The 20,942-nt window shown below is 47.3% G+C and overlaps 1 protein-coding gene across 1 annotated transcript; it reads right to left on the bottom strand.

Moving 5' to 3' along the window:
• Positions 1–3,020: 3,020 nt before the first annotated feature.
• GPR139 (G protein-coupled receptor 139) lies at positions 3,021–20,561 on the bottom strand. The gene is made up of 2 exons (XM_074552767.1): positions 20,282–20,561; positions 3,021–7,441 (listed from the first exon to the last, which is right to left on the bottom strand). Exons 1-2 carry the CDS (start codon positions 20,400–20,402, stop codon positions 6,507–6,509), a joined length of 1,056 nt encoding a protein of 351 aa, XP_074408868.1. The 5' UTR covers positions 20,403–20,561; the 3' UTR covers positions 3,021–6,506.
• Between the last annotated feature and the right edge of the window lie 381 nt (positions 20,562–20,942).

Genomic DNA, 20,942 nt, shown 5'->3' with positions numbered 1-20,942 from the left:
CTTCATTAAAGGATATGGGGGAGAGGGGAGATCTGTTAAAAAAAAAAACACAGAAGAAATTCAGGAAAATGGATCTCTTCTAAAGACCATTTTAAGCAATGTTTGCTAAAATGTACATTTGTTTTTGGCTGAAGCCCTGTGTGATTTTAGCCCAATACCTGAGATGTGCACTAGTCATAGGCTGATGGATTTCCTCCTGAACATGACATCTCAGATTTGGTCTTTTACTCATACTTTTATTCTAGAAATGTAGCAATGCTGAAGGTCTGTACCTGCAGGACAGAAACCTGTGGGAGCTCAGTCCAGCAGAATCAATTACATTTACAAAGATGACTGTGACAAATGACCAGGAAGGTTCTGCTGAAAGCCACTGCCTGTCACCAGGCTCATGGTGGTATTTAATTCTCAAGGCTGAATGTCTCCATCCTGTTGTGGGAAATTCTGGTTGTCCTGAGGCCAGGCTGCAACTCCATTATAAAATCCAGGAGGGAAAACTCTTGACTGTTTAAATTCTTTGCCATTTTCCAAGTGGGCAGGGTGGCTGGTTGAGGAGGGCTCATTGTCCTCATTTGTGTGATGTACAATGTGGGACCATGGCATATGTCCCCTCTGCTGCACTTTGGGCATTTTCAGTGGCCAAGATGAATTTCTGTCAGCTGGCTGGGATGAGTGGCTGGTGGGGACTTTCTACATGGCAGCCATCTTTGTGTCATGAGGGGAATGCCAGCTGCCAGGCGGATCCGCAGGGACAGCCTGGGCACTTCACCTGTGGATGGGCTGCCACTGTGCTCTGACACTGCAGGGGTGGGAGAAATGATGCTCTGGAACACCAGAGGCTGATCCCTCCTGTGACACTACCCCTTGGCTGCTTTTGTTTGGGAGTGTGAAGGCCATTGTCCATCTGCAGGGCTGTGCCCATCCCTGGGGGTCACTGCCCCATTTGGGGCCAGGTTCCAGCAGCAGAACCCATCCCAGGGTCTCTCTCCTTGCCCTGGCAGGGACAGCACCACAGTGCTCCTCTTTCTGTTCCACATTATTGCCTTTCCCACCAGCCCTTCCCAAGGCTGACCTGCCCCTGCTGGAGCACCACAAATCCCTGCAAAACCCTCAGACCAGGGGCTGTTTCATGGTGTGCTGTACAGCACGAGCCAGTGCTGAGCCATGCACAGCTAAAGGTCTTCAGGACATTCTGTTGCAGCATATTAAACTGTAAGGCTGTAAAATTCAATATCATACTTTCACCTGCAGTTCATCTTGTCCATTTAGTCTGCTAGAAAAAGGTGCAGACTGGAAGAAATAGGTGGAGGAGCATTTCTAGCCTGTTGGTAAGGCAGGAAAACATGGGCCTTTAATTTTTTTTATACAATTTTGTAATTGTAATAACTATTTATGTGTATTTGGTTCTCTGTAGGAAGCTAATAGTAAATTCATTTTTGATGCCTATTTATTACAAAAGACTGGAGCCTTTCAACCCCCTTAGTGTGTCTGGCAACTCCTGGGAATTAATTGCATGCTGTCAGAAATGCAGATCCTGCAAATCCAGCCCCAGCCTACAAAGAGTAGGATTATTATTTAATTGTTCAGGACTAAATGAGGCTGCTTTTTAAAATTCTTCTCTTCCTGGTGGGCTTGAAGAGGTGTTTGAAGAACTGAAAGCTGAGGCAGAAGTTGGTGTGAGTTCAGTGGGGTGTGTTGCAGTGATCCCACCTGCAGCACTCACAGTGAGAGCTGCTGAGGGAATTGTGGCTCACTGCAGGAATTGCTCTGAGTAGCTGAAGGCTCTCATGGTTCTCATGCTGCCCCTCAGCATGAGATGGGATGAATGGACACCTCTGCTGTCCTTTCAGCTGAGTTAGGGACCTGCCAGGTCCCAATGTGTTTTGCCACCTGCCTCATCTCATAATTCTGTGCCTGAACCCACCAGGCTCCATTTAAAACCAGCGGGGAGATCTGGGCTGCTAGCAAGGCTTTTGCTGAGCCTCCTTGCTTTGTTAGTTAGAAGGTCTTCTAACTTCCAGGACAAATTTACCTGAAGAAAATTTGTAACTGCTTGTTTTTGTTCCAACTCAGTTTTGTCAAGTTTTTCTGCACTGCTATTTATCCCTTTATATACATATGCATATAGCACATGAAGTCTTATAAAATGCAATTAATACTCTGCTGCATTGTTAGAAGTGTCTGTGATTACATTCTGGGATTTTTCTCAGCTGCTTTGTGTTGGTGACTCGTCATTCAAGCCCAGCTGGCACAACTGGGTTCCTGGTTGTTTCTGACTGCTGAGGTTTTATAGCAAATGTATTGTTAGAGGCAGACAAGGGGAGAACCTTGTGTTTATTACTGTTGAATTCATCACATTTTTATCACTGCAATCTGCAAGGCCATCTGATTCTTACATTAAATACCTGCCCTTCAGTCCTCTGCCAGCAGTATAATTCCATTTTTATAACCTGTGCACTTCATCAGTACTTCTCATGCCACAGCTGTTAATGAAAATATCAAGACAGGCAGACCCCAGGCTCCTTCCTTAAGGAACAACTCTGACAAGCTCCATCAAGTCTGACAGTGCCCCTTTCCCCTCATTTGTCTCTTTGAAGCTGTATTTTAAAACCTATTCCCAAGCCTTTTACAGCAGGGAAATGTGACAAGCACTGCCTGCATGGTCCTCACAGTGTGCTTAACCCTTCGGTGTTTGATCTCTAACACATCTTCTGATCTCTTGAAATTTTCTGGTCAGGTTCTTCTCTATTCTCTGCTTAGTTTTAGTATTTTTTGTCCTTTTCATGTCCTTTTAGCTCTCCAGAGTAATAAGGAGCTTGATCCCAGATAGTTTTACATTTGCTGGGGGTACAAAATCTGCAATGTTAGTCACGTTCATTTGAAAAAATGTTGGGTTTCTTCCACGTGCAGTCTCCTGAGGTTCAGAATTCACTTTCTTATCTCTTTTTTGCAGTGTATCATAAGTATTTATAAATCAGAAGTATATAATAAGAATCCATAAATCAAACAATAGCTCCAAACACAGTAGTAAGTTATGCACCATAATTTATTATAATACAAACAAGTTCCTCAAACACAATATATTGTCTACTTATGAAAATATCAATATTCACAATTTAAATAGGTGATAGGTCCCATAATTTTATATACCAGCAACTCATCTAAAAAGTATTTTGTTCCTAGCTGTGGTATTCAAGAATACATACCTATAAGTAATTGTAAAACTGTCCATTCACAGCTTATTTTTTCTAATTGTAGATATTTGAAATAAAAATTAGAGTACAAAAGACCATCTCCACAACAAAGATGGTTTTGTCTCCAGGATACTTTTCCCGTAAATAATGACACTACATGTGCTTGGTTAAATTTTTACTATTGGAAAATTATGAGGTACAAATAATACAGCAAGACAATGGCTAGTTAGCAACAGTCATTGCAAGATGCTTTACACAACCAAAAATAAGGCAAGTATTATCAACAGCAGCTCCCATATGGCAGACTAAAAAGTCAAGGCTTTATTATCCAAACTGGACTCTAAGAAGGCTTTGAATGTTTGCTAACAAGATACAGCTTGATCCAAAGCCCTCCTAAAACAATGGGGATTGGAAAAACCAACCACAAAACCCACCAGCAACCTTCTCTTTAACTTCAAAGGGCTTTGGAAGCAAGCTTTTAAAGCCCTGCATTACCAGAAGTGAAATGATCAATCCACTGTACATGAAAATTGCACCTTGTCATTCCTAAAAGGATATGGAAAATGATTGTGAGCTTTTCCAAATAAGTTACAAGAACTGAATGGGTTATTTTTCATAGGGAATAAAATACGCAGAAAGATTTTTGTTTTTAAATATGGTAATTTACAAAAATACATTATCAGGACAGAAAAAATCAGATGACACTGATAGTTTGCCGGATAAACATTATGTTACAAAAATTAATAAGTCACAGCATGTGAATGGCAGCATATGCCATGCACTTAAGTGAATTTTTTAATAAATAAAAGCCCTAAACATTCACTATTTTCTTTAAGGTTACTATTATAATAAGTAGAATAGTGAACTTCTTGTATAAATAGGGGTTTTTTTCAATAGATACATTCTCAAAAAATGAACCACTTATCTATATAGATATTGCACTTCAGACTCATTCACATTTAACTCAGACAAGCATTCCTCATAACAAATGTAGAATAAAAATAAGTTATAAATACAGTGTTTTTCCAAAATGAAACGTACAGTACCTCTTCCATAAGGTAACTTTGGTTACTATCAACTGACGAAGATCAGGGGGAGGTTTCTGAGAGAAGGGCAGGGAGGATGGCCACGAAAGTGATTTTCTGTAAAACACTATAAAGGGACCAATAACTTTAATCTTGTCATGACCAATACAGCAAGGCTGAGCATCCCTTTTACACTTTATTATTGCAAGGGTGAAGTTTTGAGATCACAAAGATGAACAGCCAACAGACTGAGAAGCTCCTCATTTCTCTTTGGGGACATTGAAACGGCCTGGTATCCATGGCCTGGTATCCCTGGCCTGGTATCCCTGGCCTGGTGTCCATGACCTGATATCCATGGCCTGGGATCCCTGGCCTGGTGTCCATGACCTGGTGTCCATGGCCTGGGATCCCTGGCCTGGTGTCCATGGCCTGGGATCCCTGGCCTGGTGTCCATGGAATGGTGTCCATGGCCTGGGATCCCTGGCCTGGTGTCCATGGAATGGTGTCCATGGCCTGGGATCCCTGGCCTGGTGTCCATGACCTGGTGTCCCATGGCCTGGTATCCCTGGCCTGGTGTCCATGGCCTGGTGTCCATGGCCTGGGCCTTTGCTGCCATTCCCTTCTGGGGAAGGTGAGCTCAGCTCTGGTGGGGTTGGCTCTTGCCCACAGGATGTGCAAACATCACCTCTGTGGCACAAGGGAACCAGGCTCTTGTCCTCAGCAGGACTTCACTTGGCATTTCTTAGGAGATTTGCACCAAAGCTGAGCCATCCATGTGTTTTAGAGAGATGTTTTCAGCCCCCTGATCCCACCATAGCAGGACTGACTGGATCCCTCCTCAGAGGACCTCTCTGTGTTGGTTCCTGATGCACCATGAGCTCCCTGCTAGATGGAGATGGGCACAGGCACAAACACAGAGTTAGCACCAAGCTAACTCTGATCCTGAGGCTCTGCTGTGTGCACTGACCACGCTGGGCTTGTGTTCACCATACACCTTCACTGCCCTCACACCTTCACTGCCCTCTGGTAAGTGCCCAATGAATAAAGAGGTTGTGGCATGTGGCTCCAAGAGACCACATGCCAAGATCTGAAAGGGAAAGAAATTAAAAGAAATGCATTTTCAGCCTTCCTGTAAATCTCTTGTTTTCTACACTTAGCATTGACAGGATGCTGGGTTTTGAGTGTGAAGAAAGAGAAGCTAACATCCTCTAAATAAGTGGAATACTTAGATCAGCTTAAACTAAGGCTTCAATGTTTTTACTGCTGTTGGGTACTTAATGAATTTCTTTCACAGTTTTTGGGGTTTTTTTAAACAACTAAATGGCAAATCTGCAAGAGGATGGCATCATCCATCAGGAGAAAATCTCAGGTTGAGGTTTTTATATGTTAATTCCGAAAGGCCTGAACAAGGGGGATAACTGAAAATTTGTATTGATTAAGAAGGAACTTGAAGGCTTTGATCACTGCTCACAGGAGCAGCTTCAGTGAGAGCTCTGCTTTAGGCAGGACTTGGTTTCACCCTTGAAAGTCCTTAGACACCATGACTGAAATAGTTTGGGAAAGATGCTGCTTTTGTTCTTGGCTCTAGAGACATCCCTCCCTCCCTCGAGCTCCCCTGTCTCAGTCACATTCTTAAATAACAACTTAAAACACGCAAATATTGGCAGCTTGCAGGATTGCTCTCCATGCCAAGACTGCAACAGGTACTGTATGAGTCCTCCAGCTTGTTCAAATGAGCCACAACCAGGCTTGTCACCATTTGTGTCTCACAGGCTGCCTCCTGCAAGGAGGCCTTGACAGCACAACTGTGTCTGGTGGCATTTCATGCCAGAATCAACACATCATTTTTGGCAAGTGCACACTCCAGAATGGCACCTTCCACAGTACACAAAAGCATCTGTTTACTTTCTCAATAGCAAACTGATGGTCAAGTAAGGTTTTGTTGTGTTTTAAAAGGTTGTAATTAAACACTGCTGTGGCTTTGCCCTTCTGATGACTTTGGATTGCACTGGTGTTGGGATGCAAAACGTTTGAGTGTGACTGAACACTAAGACTTGAACTCTGAAGCATATTCAAAATGCTATAGAAGAGATGGAGGTGTTTGCCTTCTCACTTCTGCTCCTAAAATCAAGTGCTCCTGTTTCCTCCCGACAGTCTTATCTGCCCCTGGCGGCCCAGGGAAATGAAATCAAATGACCTCTCTTCAAAACAGCCATTTCAGAAAATTACATCCTGAAGATGTAACCACTTGAAAGGAACTTGCACCTGGAAACTCCAACTATTGGCCTTTTCATGGTGATATTTTTATAGGCTTCCCATTCTTATCATACTGGTAAACAAGCATTTTGATGCAGTGAGAGTTGGCTGGGGAAATCCAAGGGCTGCTCGTTATGGAAAAGTTATGGTTTGTATAGAATTGCACAGGTTGCTTCTGACACTTAAAGAAGGCTTTCAAGGTGGCAGCTGCCATTGTGCGAAATCTTTTGCTAATAAAACAGTAGAGGAAGAAATTAATTGCAGTGTTCAGCAGCGCCAGCATATTGGCGATGTCCGACACAATATGGACCAGCCAGCTGTTGTTTATAGGAGACACGTAGAGGTGATACAGTATCATGATTACTCTTGGTGCCCACAGTATGGCAAAAATAGAAGTTATAGTAAACAAGATGGCTGTTGTTTTCCCCGTGGAGTACCCGCGCAGGCGGAAATTGCTCTTTCGCCGCAGCTTGTACACGATGATGGAGTTGAGGATGAAGAAGATGGAGCAGGGCACCAGGTACACGATGAAGCAGTGCACCCAGATGAGGACGTGGTGCACAGACGTGCTGGTGTAGTCCTCAATCCAGATGTTGGGCCACCAGTAGTAGGGGATGCTGGTGAGGAAGCAGGTGATGTAGACGCCGACGATGACCTTGCGGGTGCGCGCGGGGTAGGAGACCGTGTGGTACCTGAGGGGGTGGCACACGGCGATGTAGCGGTCGATGGTCAGCGGCACCGTGATCCAAATCGACGTGTGGATGGAGGAAAACTCCAAAACCTCGATTATTTTGTCCAGTGTCTGAGGCATCTGTTTGTTTAAGATGAAGTCTTCCATGAGGAAGTCAACAAAGACGATGAAGAAGAGAACCAGGATGTCAGCAGCAGCTAGAGCTAGAAGGTAATTATAGGAGGACTTCTGCCTCCGAGCTACTAGCTGGGAGAGGATGATGACTGTCAAGATGTTTGCTGTGGAGAAAGAAACACAGAGTTAGTCTATTAAGATGTAACATCAGATTTTCTGAGCCCTCCCTTTAAGTTGTTCAAGCACTTGGCAACATGACCACCTTAATAAAGTTCAAGAAATAAAAAGGAAAACACCCCAGTGGGGTCTCTCAGAGAAGCTGTTGCAATGACAGGAGCATGTGTCCCTGCTCTCATCTGTGGAATCCACCTCCTGAGCAGGGGGTGCTGGGACTCCTGTCTGAGCACACAAAGGGAGTGGTAGCAGGAGAAAAAAGCTCACTCATACATTTATTCTTCTTTCCCATCTTGCTTTTTGCACTTTTTCATATAACAAGGGATGAATGAGAAGGGCAGTTTATATTTATATAGAATATAAACAGCCTTCGTAGTACTTGAGAGAATTGTTGGAACACTAACGTGTAGCCAAATTTTAACTACTTCCTCTTGTTTACTAGAACTTACTGTGCAGTCTTGAATTGGAAAAAAATAAAAATTCCTATTATTACTACTATCAGTTTGGCTAGAACGAGACAGACAAGATTGTTCCCATCAGAAGCTGGCATCACTTGGCCAGAATACTTGAAGAAGTGCTTAAAAATCAGAGATCTGGTTTACTGTACAAGTGACTGCCAAATGCTTGTAGTTGATACTTTCCCAAGTTCTGTAAATCACTTCTTCTGGGCATTCAATGCTTCAAACATTTCTGCCAGCTTTGATGGATTTCCCAAAACAAATCAACAATAACTGCAAAGATTCCTTTAATCCAGAGAAAAAGGAAGTTGGTAACATAAAGGTAATGACAGTCTAGGACATGTCCTACAACTGAAAATGCTTGTTTTTTTAAAAACTGTTTTACTTGGCACTGAAAAAACTTCCTCCTTCATGAATGCCTTCAAAGCCTGCTGTCTGGGAGCAGATTTCTGCCACCAGGGAAATGAACTGCAGCACAGTGAATGATTTTGACTAACAGCCCTACCTATTTCTGTGTTAGCTGAATGTATTAATTTTGTTCTTGGAAAAAAATACTAAACCAAACATGACAATCAGCTGACTCTTTTCCTATATTAAAAAAAAAAAAAAAAAAGAAAAAAAAAAGAGAGAAAGAAGCACGATCTTTCCAATGGTTCTGTCTCAAATTGCCTTCAGGGGAATTTTCCCAATTCTGTCCTCCATTAACGTGAATGCAACTGCATTGATTTCAGCTCAGTGCAGATGTGGGAGACAAGAGGTGATACAGGCAGAACTGCTGTGTCATTTTTCACTTCCTTGCTGCAAAATGCCTCTGCTGTGGCTGCTGATGAGCCCTGGAGATGCAGTGAGTGATGTACTGTCAAGGAAATCCTCGAGCTGGAGTGTTTATCATGGCTCTGCAGCCACTGCTGGTTTTGGCCAGCCAGGCTGACTGGCTCAGCTTCACAGATATTGGATGTGACCCATGGGGTGCATCTCCTCTTTAAATCCTCTGGATTTGACTCATTCCAGCCCCAGCAGCTGGAGCCAGTGAGCAGCAGGGGGATGTCTGAAGGCCGTGGTCCCTGCTGGTGGCTCTGCCTGAGTGCCAGAGCAGCTCCTGCAGGGGTGCTGAAGCCATGCTGTGTGCAGGTACAGCAGCCCTGCTCCTCACACTTTCCATCTATTGCAGGGCTCCTGCTGCTTGCTTCTAACCCCACTCTGGTTTGCCACAGGAGTGGATTTATGAGCAGTCCCTTGTACCCTTTGCCCCTCTTTGACCCTCTCTCAGGGTTCCCAGCCACAGCAGTGTGCTGAAATGCAAGTTATTTATCCAAGGCCAGCAAGCCTGGCTTGGTGAGGCAGATTAGAAAATGGATCTGACAAAGTACACATGAGATCCACCCAATTTTTTTCTGCAAGGGTTACTTGTGTTACTTGTGTCTTGCACTGGAAACACTTTCTCTGGGATCACATTAGAGCTTTTTTCTTGCTGGATGATGTGAAATATAGTAACACCATTTACTTTGTGAAAGCAGACACATTCTGGGGTGCAGCAGAAAGTTGCCAGTATGCCAGTGTCTTAGCACAGGGTCTGTGAGTACTTTTCCTGCTGCAAACTTTAGGGAAAGTGTGGATGAGCTATGGATGCCTCAGTCCATGCAGTGTTAAGTTGGTCCTTGGTGTGTCCTCAAACAGTATCTAAAGCTCAGTAAAATGGGAGGTGGGTGGGCACACCACTCTGTGACCAACTGTGTCCTTGTGCCAGTCTCTCAGTAACTCCTGAGTGTCTCCTCAGTGTCCTGCTCTCCTGTGGGCAAAAATTACCCATTGGGGGTGAAAAGTGATAGAAGAGTATTTGTTACCATATTTTAACCTTGCTGACACTAATTCTTGCAGTAGCATGGTGGTCTCTGATGAGAACTGTGGCAGAGATTATGATGATGATGGAGATATAAAAATATTTGTCTCTGCTGTAATTACATACAGCTGCTGGATAGGTCAGCACCCCTAAACTGTCCTGGATGGTACTCTGCCCATTTCTTGCAGAGTATTTTCTAGATACTAAGTGGTTAAGATCATTTGAATTTGAAAGAGATTGATCACTGTGCTGGGAGATGATTAGGGGATGACAGATGGGAATTTATGCCAGCATCACTTGCTGCAGTGCAGTAGTCTGAATTTATAAATATCTGTTTGAGAACCAGGGCTTGATTGGGGACTAGCTGGCTGAAGCCTTGAGGTGCTGCTGGCAGATTTAGCAGCAAGTGTACAAAATGGCAGTCTCAATTCTTTCCCTCCAGGCATGAGAACATGAGACATTTGAGACACAGCATCCAAAGGTCTCTGATACCCAAACACGTTTGTTCCAGACTGCCCAAAACAAGGCAACCTTCTAACTCAGCCAGGCTTCATCACAGGACACCCATATCCCTCCTTTGACATCTCTTCTGACTTTATCAGCTTCTAACTACAAACTGCAGCACCAAAATTCACACCATTGAGGTCCTTTGTGTCTGAGAGGGATGTTCCTTTAGGAGTAACTTTGGTCCCTGTGTGGGTTTGGGTTTATTTCCCATAGCAAAGCTGTGCTGCAGAGCCTGGGCAGTCCTCTGTGCCTCAAAGCAGTGCCTGTGCCCCAGGGCACAGTTTTACCCCAGTTCTCATTTCATGGATTGCAGCCATCACTCAGTGTCTAAACATGGCCTTTGCAGGGGATTTGAAGAGCTCCTTTCAGTCACTATTTTCACTGCATGTGAGCTTCAGCAGGAGTGGTTGTATCTGCCTAAAGAAGAAATAGGCATAGTTCTGGGCTTTATTTGTGGGTTTTGTTTTGTTGTTTTTTTGGTTTTTTTAAATTGAGAGCACTTTGCACGTACACAGCAGCCTGTGCAGTCAAGTGGCCTTTACAGCACAAGCAGCAGCTCCCTGCATTGGGAACAAGGTGGTTCTGTAGTTCAGCAGTTCAGCTTTATAAACTACCTACATGAGGAGCCAGGAGTGCTGCTCACTGAGCATGATAAACATGAGGTCATGGAATATAATGGACAGCTTTTACCCAACACAGTTGTTGCTAGGATCACCACAAATTATTGTGTGATGTGTGAAACTTCTCTGCAGGCTTAGCAGTGATCACCTGACTGGCACAGAGACAGCTTACAAATGGGAAATTTTAAGTTGCTTCAGAAAAAAATGTTAGTAACACCTTCTTCTCAGATTTAAGAACTCCAAGAATGTAAGTACAATATGCTAAAAAAAAGCTGTGGAAAAAAAAGGGATGTTCTGGCTTGATGGGAATAGATGATTTCCTCTAAGCTAGGAGGCAATATTCAAATGTAAACAGGTACTGTGTCTAGCAGGCAGATCTGACCATGGTTCCTAACACAGCTGCTCACCAATAGCTGCCAGACTGGGATGAGGATGGCATTCAGCCCTTATTTTGTCCGGGAGCTCTCTGGAGAAGCTGATGACAATGGGTGATTTCTGACAAAGGTGCTATGTAACAGAAGTTATTAACAAAAAAAACCCAAACAAGAATACTGTGGCAATATAAATACATAATAATTACTCATGTTGGCTATAGCTGGCCGTGTGATCTTTTCGACCTCTGGATGCTGTTTGCCCTTAAAGAAGAGAGGGTGGGTCCACATTTTCCTCTTACAACCAGTGTAGATCAAACTCAGCACTAGAGCAGATGGGGACAGACTGAACAGTGCTTCAGTTTGTTCCTCTCTTTTATTATCATATCCTGAGTTCCTTCTTAAACTGTTGTGAAGCATAAAGGGATACTTTATAGAATATAATTAGTGCAATACAAATTTTGTCTTCCCAGGGAGTTCCTGTGAGGATTGATTTTTGAAAATAAATGGATTTATTTGTTGTTCAGCTGTCTGAGTGCTGTCAAACAGCACACAGCAAGGCACCCCATGAGGGAAGAGCTGTCAGCTTCTGCTAGTGCCTGCACCATCTCCCAGGAAATGGAGAGGGGATATATGCAAAAAAAAAAAAAAAAGAACCTCATAAAACTATGGTAGGCATGGATGCAGGATTGCTACTGGAGATTTCACATCTTGTACTAAAGCCCTTGTGTGGCTTGTGCTTAGAAAATCCCATGTGCAGGGCCAGACCATGCCAGTTCTGAGGGTGGAAGAGAACCTGGAGGTAGAGCATGCCCAAGCTCCTGCCCAGGACAGCCCAAAGTCCCTCCTGTGTGCAGGAGCCCGGGTTAGCTACTGCAAGGGAAAACCCAGCACGGCCCTGCGCTTACAAGTCACAAGTGAATGAGACAGTCACTGCCAGAGGCCACACTCTGACAATGAAATCTGGCCTCTGGGGCCATTTTTCTCACTGACAGCATTTATTAGCTGAGATGGCTCTGGGGAAGGATGCAGTGAATGAGGTACTCTGCTCTGCAGCTGGCACTAGCCCTCAGTGGGTCACAGAGGCCAGAGAAGGATTTCAGTCCAGCACAAGCACTTCCCTCACTGTTGGAGGGCATAGACAGCACTGGCACGGAGCTGCCAGGGGCTGATACTCCCTCTGAGCCAGGCTGGAGTGCAGCAGCTTGTCTGGCAGAAAGGTCATTGCACTGGGCTGCTTTGGGCTCTCCCAGACCACTAGAGGTTTTCTGGAGTATTCTGTATAAAACAGGGCTCTTTCTGCAGTATGAGAATGGGCCAGAAGAAACACTGGGCTAGGATGTGGGGAGGTCTGCTTTGGGCTCACTGGGGCCACATGTGTGTGAATGTGATAGGGATCTGGTTCTCCTCTTGCCATCTTCACTCTCCTTGTCCACCTTTCCTGAGATGGACCTGCAGAGCAGAAAGTCTCTAAAGAATCCCAGACATTCCTCCTGCCACTCCAAAGCCTTATTCAGAGGTACCCACACAAGGATAAAAATGTCTAAAATGAACATCTCAAAGTCTAGCCTTGCATCTTGCTACCAGAGCAGTACAGCTTTCTAATGGAAACTGGTGCTGGGAACAGAAAAAGTGATCGGCAAAATGATGCAGAAATCATAAAAGGAATTTGGTTATTCATGCAATGCATCTGGACAGACAGGGATTTTCAAGGCAATTAGGGTGTCTCATTTGGCAGGTGTCTGTGCCTTCTAAATGTGGGCTGTCAGTGCAGTGTAAGGGGTCTCAAGCTGAGTAACTCAAGCTCCAGGGTGACAAAACCATTCTACCCTTTTGATACCAAATGCCAAAGTGCTGAGGCAGGTGCCAAAGGTGTTTCATGGGATGACTGGGATGGAGAGAGGATGTGATTTCATAAGGACATTGCTATGAATTCTTTACTGAACATGAATAATTAAGAGGATTTTACCTTTGATTGTGGTTTTGCTAAAATAAACCAGTCTTTATGTCTTCCTAAAGCATTAGGTAATGCAATAGGAGCTCATGCTTGCAAACCCCATGGCCAAGCTTTCTCAGAGACAATGCCAATTTTACACAGTATGCAGGAAATTACAGACTTTGTAAAACCACTGCAGTTTGGCTTTATTCCCCCACGGAGAATATACTGCATCCCCACTAGATACATCACTCTTCAGTGTGCTAGTCAGGACATTGAAGAAAACACACTTGGAGTGAACAAATATGTGAGAAATATCCTGGTCTGATGTAACTGACTGACAGGTGATTTGTCTTGAGACCCAAAGCAACCTCTAGAGCACCTGTCTGTGCAGGCAATACTCCATATGATGGACAAGATGGAGAGGATTAATGACTGTACATTGCAGGGACTCTGTTTCAGGTGCTAGAAGGGAAGATTTCAGTGTTACAACAGGCAAGCTTCTCTTTTCTTCCATGAATAGGGGGATAAGATTATTTTTGGTCATCTTCTGTAGTGCTAATTCTGGTCCTGCTTGGCTGCCTGCACTTCATTCTCTCTGCACAACCACACTGGGGTCCTGAGGGGCAACTAATATCACCTTCTCCAATGAAGTCACCCCAAGAACAGCACCAAGGGCACTCCAGACATTGGGTTTTAGTATCTCTAAGTACATATCTGTATTCTGCAAAATGAAAAGTGATTTGTGTGTATGGCCTCCTGTGCTCAAGGAGTGAATTTTGGCTCTCTTTCCTTTTCTGGTGTCTCAAATCTAACAAGAAAAGAGATTTTAGGGTCAGAAAGACCACCTGAAACAGCAGGTGGAAGCTCTTGTGGGCAGGGATTGCTTTGCCCTTGGTGTGTGAAAGCAGAGCACACAGCCCACCAGGACATCTCAGAGTTGTTTGTTTGCCCATACCAAATTGTGACGTGTGTGGTTAAAGGCCTTCTGCTGGCTTGTTTCTGCTGATTCACCCCATTTCACAGAAGGGAACAGAAGGAGGATGAGGAGGAGAGAACTAAGTAAGGGGGTGGATGAAGAACAGCAGGATATCAGACTGCCTGGTGCTTCTGAATGTTTTGACTTCTTAACAACTGGGGGCTCTGCATTACCCACCTACCGTGGAAACTGGCTGTGCTCTCTCTTTTGTGTCGTTGTCATTTCAAGGAAAAATGTACTTTGGAGTTTTTCCTTTCCAATCCATTTTAGCAGCCTGCCATGCAAGGTTGTGCACTTCATAGTCTGCTGAGCCTCCCAAATATGGCACCTCATTATCATTACAGCCCTGACAGTGCTGCTTCCTACTGACGTGGCAGAAGAAATCCAAAGTTAGCAATTGCACTCTGTCTAGTGGCATCCAAAATGTACAATCAACTTCTCCACAATCCATGCATTAGCATGGATTCAGCCACATGCTGTCTTTCAAGCTGCAGGATTTTAGCAGATACAGGCTCCATATGTACTGGCCAAAGGAAATCAGTCCCATCTGCACACCTTGCTGTCACCAGTTCTGTGCAGGAACAGAATGAATCTATTACTTTCCATAATGGTTTTTCTCTCCTAAAGAACAAGCACTCATTTTACTATAGGAAATGACTCATTTTAAGCATGTTAGCAGCAGTTTTGTTCCCCTCTGTCCAGTACTACTACTGTAAATGAGCTGTAATGCCTTTCAGTTGCTCCAATAGCCAAGCTAAAGTTCTGGCAACCTATTTGTCCCCTTTTTACTAGGATGCAATGTACTGGCCTTGTGTCCAATTCAGATTTTAAGTCATAGAATGTATGGCCTTTGAGTAAAAAGGGGTGGTTGAATCAGGTCTCAGGAGGGTTTGGTTCTTATTCACTAATGAGCAGCAGAAGAGTGCTGTTGTTTCAAGGTCATAACTCTACATTGTCACAACTCTCCCACTCATATTTTCAGATCTTCCTTTAGCACTTCTATTTTTCAGGTGTGCTGCTATGAGAAAGGCTATTTATCCAGGTGTTGGAAATGGTCTCTTTAATCAGAAGCCTGTACTGTGATTGCAGAAAAATACACTCGGCAGCAGATGGCAAGAATCCAAAAGGAGTCAGACACCTCACAGTGCTGTATGCTCTGTGTACACCTCCCTCTGCCTGCTTTGGCATTTACTGCCACTACACACCACGTGAGTCACCCACAAACATTGCTGGCTGTGCCCCTTTCTGCTCGTGGCACCATCTGGGTCACAGCTGTGGCACAGGGACAGCAATGCCCTGCAGGTCCTGTTCCCCCACACAGCTGAGGGCTGCAGGGAGCACAGCTGGGCTGCTGCACAGTGGTGGTCTCTGATCAGGGCTGCTCAGCCCACCAACAGGACCTGCCCTGCCAGGATGATGACCCAGGCACGCACATCCCCCAGACAGCCTCCTTATTCCAAACTTTATAGAGAGAGAAGGCTCCAGAAGGATAAGGTCTCCATCTTTTCTATGCCTATGACTATAGTGCAGTTTGCACGGGCACAGTGCACAGTGTGCCAATCCAACACCCTGGGAAGCATCTGCCCTGCTGTGCAAGGACAGCAATCTGTCACCTGTCAGGGCAAGGTCCATAACACGTATCTGTCTCTTCACAGAGTGTTAAACCAGTTAGGCACCCCTGCTGAGCTGACAATTTCCTCCAGGTCAGGACTGCAGCTTCTCTCCCTCCACGTGGAGCCCTGTGAATGCACTCGGTGCTTGACTGGGCTTTCAGTGACCCAGGTTGTCCCCATGTCCACATCACTTTGTTCAGCAGCAGGTCTGACATGAACTCTACCTGTTCACACCTTCCAGCTGGGAGCATCCAAGCATGTCCAGGCTGCCTTCCCAAGCTTGTCCTGAATCTACATTTAGATCAGTTTGACTGGGTTACTGCAAAAACCTAAAGCACAAATAAAGGAAGCAGCTATGGACCAGGCTCCTGAAGTTTGGAGTGGCACTTCCCTGGGGTGTTGCTGTGAGTCTGTTGCCTTCCGGAGATGCTGTAAAGGTGCTGTGCTTTGTGTCACTGGGATGCAATGATCCCCAGAGCCAAAGCACATCCCAGGTAGGGAACTGACTGGGGAGCAAATGGAACCAGCAATCCCACTGGGACTGGCTAAGGAAGCCAGATTTCACTCTGCCTCTCACACTGTCAGGAGGAGATGAGCCCTGGGAACTTGGATCAGCCAGACCCTGACCTAGGAAATGCTGATGCTCTGTCCTTCCAGCAGCAATACACTCCATTCCTGATGGAAAAGTGACTGCATGCAAGGCAACTCCACTGCTGCTTCTCCCCCTGATGAAGCACGAATCAAGGTCAAAGCCAGGTGCCTGCAGCAGGCAGTGCTGCTTCTGTGCCTGAACTTCTTGGCTGTGTTCAGTGGCCCCAGCACAGAAGGAGCTCTTTGGTGCAGCTGCTTTGTGCAGCCCTCACTGACAAAGGGACCAACTGAGAGTGGTACCTGTTGATCTTTGCTTTCTCACCTTTACCAGCCCCCTCTTGGACTGAATCAGAGCAATTTATTCCCTCCTCCACATCCAACACCACCTCTTCCCTAGCATTTTCTCTCACTAAAGCAAGAAACATTTCTATTAAGACTTTTTCCAGCCCTCCTCTTGCTTCCCAGCTATCTGCAGGTGCTTCAGAGGTTCTCTCTGACAGACAAGGGGAGTATAGGGTTAACAGAGCAGGGGCTGCAGAACTGCTCCATAAATGCTCCATAAAACCTTCCCCAGTGCCTCTGCCTGGCATTTTCTCCTTGCTCCCTGCAGCCTTATCCTGAGACACCCCACTCCTGGTAGCAGGACCACGTACCTGCGGGACACCTTTGCACGCCTGCACTCAAAACAAGTTTCAGAAAGCTGTCTCTGTCTCACCAGCCTCTGCTTAGAGGGAAAAGCAGAAGCCTCCTGGCCCAGCTGCCTGAAGGCACAACAATCCCTGGCAGAGCTGCAGGCACCTCGGGTGCAGTACCAGCCATGCAGGGTCAGTGTGCAGTGGTGCCTCTGTGGGTGCAGCCAGAGCAGGGCTGAAGGGAGTTCACTTTGCTCTCCTCTGTGCTTTTTACAGGTTTTCTGGTGCCTGGTTGAACAGAGAGGAAGAAGGAGCCCTGCTGAGAGCAGGCTCTGCTGAGGTGCCTGGTTTATACAAGGGCAGGAGGCAGAGGATGCTTCTCCTGCACACACAGCCAGGCCTGGCAGCGCTTGGCCTCAACGTGGAGTTGTTGAGTTAGTGAAATTTCCTTCAGACAGTACAGCAGGAAAGGCAGAAACAGTTAACTGGCTTCTCTTCTCCTCAGTCTTTCTCCAAGATTTGTGGCAAGGAGTTAACTCTTTCCATTTCAGCAAAACACTGCACTAGTGCTGTGTTTGAGGAAAGATCCTCGACAGGGTTTCTCTTAAATTCTTGGCATCACACTGAGCTAATTAGGATCCCATGCAGTTCAGGACTCTTTTTCTAACAGCCAATAAAGTCTGCTGCCTTTACAAATTTCTAATATCAAAAAACTGAAGAGCAGCTTCAAATTAAAACATGAAAGCTCTTTTTAACACTGGTGTCACCCTGTACCCCATCCTCAATGAAGCCTGGCTGTGTGAGTCTTCCCCTAAGCACATCCAGCTTGTTCTCATCTCTGGGCAGTCTCATGAATTTCTCATGCACTCAGCTGTGCATTTACTCAGCATACTGTGCATGTGCAGGGAGTCCAGCTGTCAGTGCCAATGCTATCCTCAAATAATGTGCTCTGGACACATCCACACCTGATCTAAGCCCACTGAACTCAGCACCACCACATGCTTTGGCTAGTGCTGTTAAGCACTGGCACCGGTGCCACTGCTCTAATCAACTGATGTCTGATCCCCTGAGAAATGCAGGAGACCACTGCTAAATTGGACCACGTCTGATTTTAACTATGCTCCTAGAATGACAGTGTTAGGTCTGTAATTACAATGCAGTATCCCCAGGGAGCTGGTGCAAGTATGTGCAGAATGTTCATTAAATGATTTTTCTTGTCTGTGCACTCAAGACTTTTCCCCATTTCAGAAACACACAAAGGCAAGCTTAGCCACAGAGTGCTTCATGACAACTGCTTCACCTGATAATCCTGAGAGGGTCTTGCCCAGTTCCTGGGGGACTGGCACTGAAATCAGAGCCTGTCATTACTGTGGACATCTAAGCAGCCTCTGAGGAATTAATAAAGAGGAAACAAACTCCTATCCCTGCTGGCTGGGTCTCTTCAGGTCAGGCTAAGACTGATCAATATTTTGGAGCACAGACACTTGCCTGTGCCCTGCATCCTCTGTGGGTAAATACAGGACTTAACTTTCCAGTTCTCTGAACTATTAGCCAATTGGGAAATTTTAATTAAAAGCCAGAAATGGGGGAAAAAAACCCCCAAACCAAAACAACACAAAGCACATCAATTCATACAGAGAGTGGTAATTGCATGCATGCTGCTCAGAGGCAGGCTTCTCTTCATGTCTGATTAAAAATTTTTCTATGAAATAATTGCTTGAAGAAGGAATGGAGGTGAACAAGCATTTAGAAACTGCAGACTATGACCCATCACTGCTGCTTGCCATTCCACATGGTACTTAAAATGTGTACCTCTGCACAGACACAACCAAACTCTACTTTACCACACCTTAAAATAGCAATTCACCTCAGTGCATCAGAACTTTTCCCCAACTTATTCACCCTGTCCTTGGGATCACTCTAAGTCACTCTCAGGCTGGAGGCGTTAAGCCAGTGAGCAAGACACGCTGTTTGTGCACCCAAGCTGTGCTGGGATGGCAGCTCTGCCCACAGCAGCTGCCCTCGGTCCTTGGTGCTGAGGCATCCCCCAGGCAGCCCCTCGGGGGGCAGCAGCTGCTCAGTGCCTGTCTGGGCTCAGGCAGTGCTGCCCATGTGATGCTCGTGTGGCATCGGCACGGCTGGGGCTGTGTGCTGCCAGTGCTGCTCACAGGTGTTCACATCCAAGCTTGGGACATCCTTTCCTTCCTTATTTATGCTGCTTCTAGCTTTTCCCATTCCAAGCATCTCTATAATGTCTTTGCCCCCTTTTTGAGCAGGAAATTTTGCTCAGGACTATACACTCTGGAGACTGGTGCCTGTCAGCTGGGACTTTCCTCCAAGCCCTGTAACCTGCACTCAGGGGTCTCAGTGCCTGCATGGCCATTGCCTTTGCAGCACACTGACCTCAAGACTGGACTTTCCACCTCCTGTCCTGCTCCACCAGCCACAGGGGCAGGCTCACGAGTATGACAACTGCCTGCTAAGCTTCTGACAGCGTGCTCCTTCACCAAGTTCCGTGGTGGCATGTCCCTTCCTAAAGTCAGCTCTGCCCCACGGAGTCGGGTGGGGATTTGCAGCAGAAAAACTCGGCAGCTACACTTGTTCTCACTGCCGGCCGGGCAGGCAATCGCTGAGGACCTGGCCGTCCGGGTACCGCTCTGGTACTCCATGGCCACAACGACAATGGCACAAACTTCGCGACAGGCTGACTCTGTCTGTCAGGTTCAAAGTCAGGATGCCCGAAGCCGCGAGGGAGGGCGAGGGCAGGCAGGGACAAACCCCGGTGAGGGAGGCAGCGCCGGGACGGCAGCGCTCCGGGCGGGGAGATGATGCTGCTGTCGGGGGGATGCTACTGTCCGGGGGATGCTGGTGTCCAGGAGATGCTGCTGTCGGGGGGACGCTGCTATCCGGGAAATGCTGCTATCCGGGGGAAGCTGCTATCCGGGGGATGCTGCTGTCCGGGGAATGCTACTGTCCGGGGGATGCTACTGTCCGGGGGAAGCTGCTATTCAGGGGATGCTACTGTCCGGGGGATGCTACTGTCCGGGGGAAGCTGCTATTCAGGGGATGCTACTGTCCGGGGGATGCTGTTATTCAGGGGATGCTGCTATCCGGGAAACGCTGCTGTCCGAACCTCCCGCGCTCATCCCGCCGGGCACGCGGAGCCCGGGGCATCCCGAGGACACGGCGGGCGCTGCCCCCGCCCCGCCCCGCACAGCGGGCAGGAGCCGCTCCGGCGGGCGCTGCCGGGGCCCCGCAGCCTCGCCCGTCCCGCGGCACTCACCCGGCAGCCCGAGGCAGAGTAGCAGGCTGTAGTAGACCACAGGTGCGTACCCCAAGCCGCAGCCATAGCGGTGGTGCGCCAGGAGCGAGCCGTTGTGGAGGTGGAGGTGGTTGTGCTCCATGGACCCGCTGTCCCCGCTGCCGGCGCTCGCTCCCCGCACGGGCCGCCCCTCGCACGCTCCGTGCGGCGGCGAGCGCGGCGCGGCCCCGCGGCGGGCGGCGGCACATGGCGAGGGCCCCCGGGCGGCCGGCGGGGCCGGGCCGGGCCGGGCGGGGCGGGGCGGGAACGGCCCCCGCCTCGGGCCGCCCCCGCCGCGAGCGGGGAGCTCCGCCGGGAGCCGCCGCCTGCCCGGGGCAGCGGGCGGCAGGAACAGGGGGTTCATCCGAGCTGGCCACGAGTCAGTGGAGAAGGGCAGGGGCGAGCGGCGTGCCTGGCTGCAGCCCGGGCTGCGCCTCGCACCGCCTGGGGAGGCAGCGGCTCAGCCGGCGATGCGCGCTTGTGTCTGCGGCATCAAAACCACGGGGTTCATATGGCACTGTCCCCTCTGCTCCCCGCCGTCCGCGGGGTCAAGGACGGGGCGGGCAGCGGGGACAGTGCCCGGCTGTAGCGAGGACACTGCCGTGCTCCAGCAATGACACACTGCCCTGTTCCAGCGGGGACA

The sequence above is a fragment of the Zonotrichia albicollis genome, chromosome 16, assembly GCF_047830755.1.
Source record: "Zonotrichia albicollis isolate bZonAlb1 chromosome 16, bZonAlb1.hap1, whole genome shotgun sequence".
Taxonomy (NCBI): Eukaryota; Metazoa; Chordata; class Aves; order Passeriformes; family Passerellidae; genus Zonotrichia; species Zonotrichia albicollis.
This window is presented reverse-complemented; position numbering and strand designations above follow the sequence as displayed.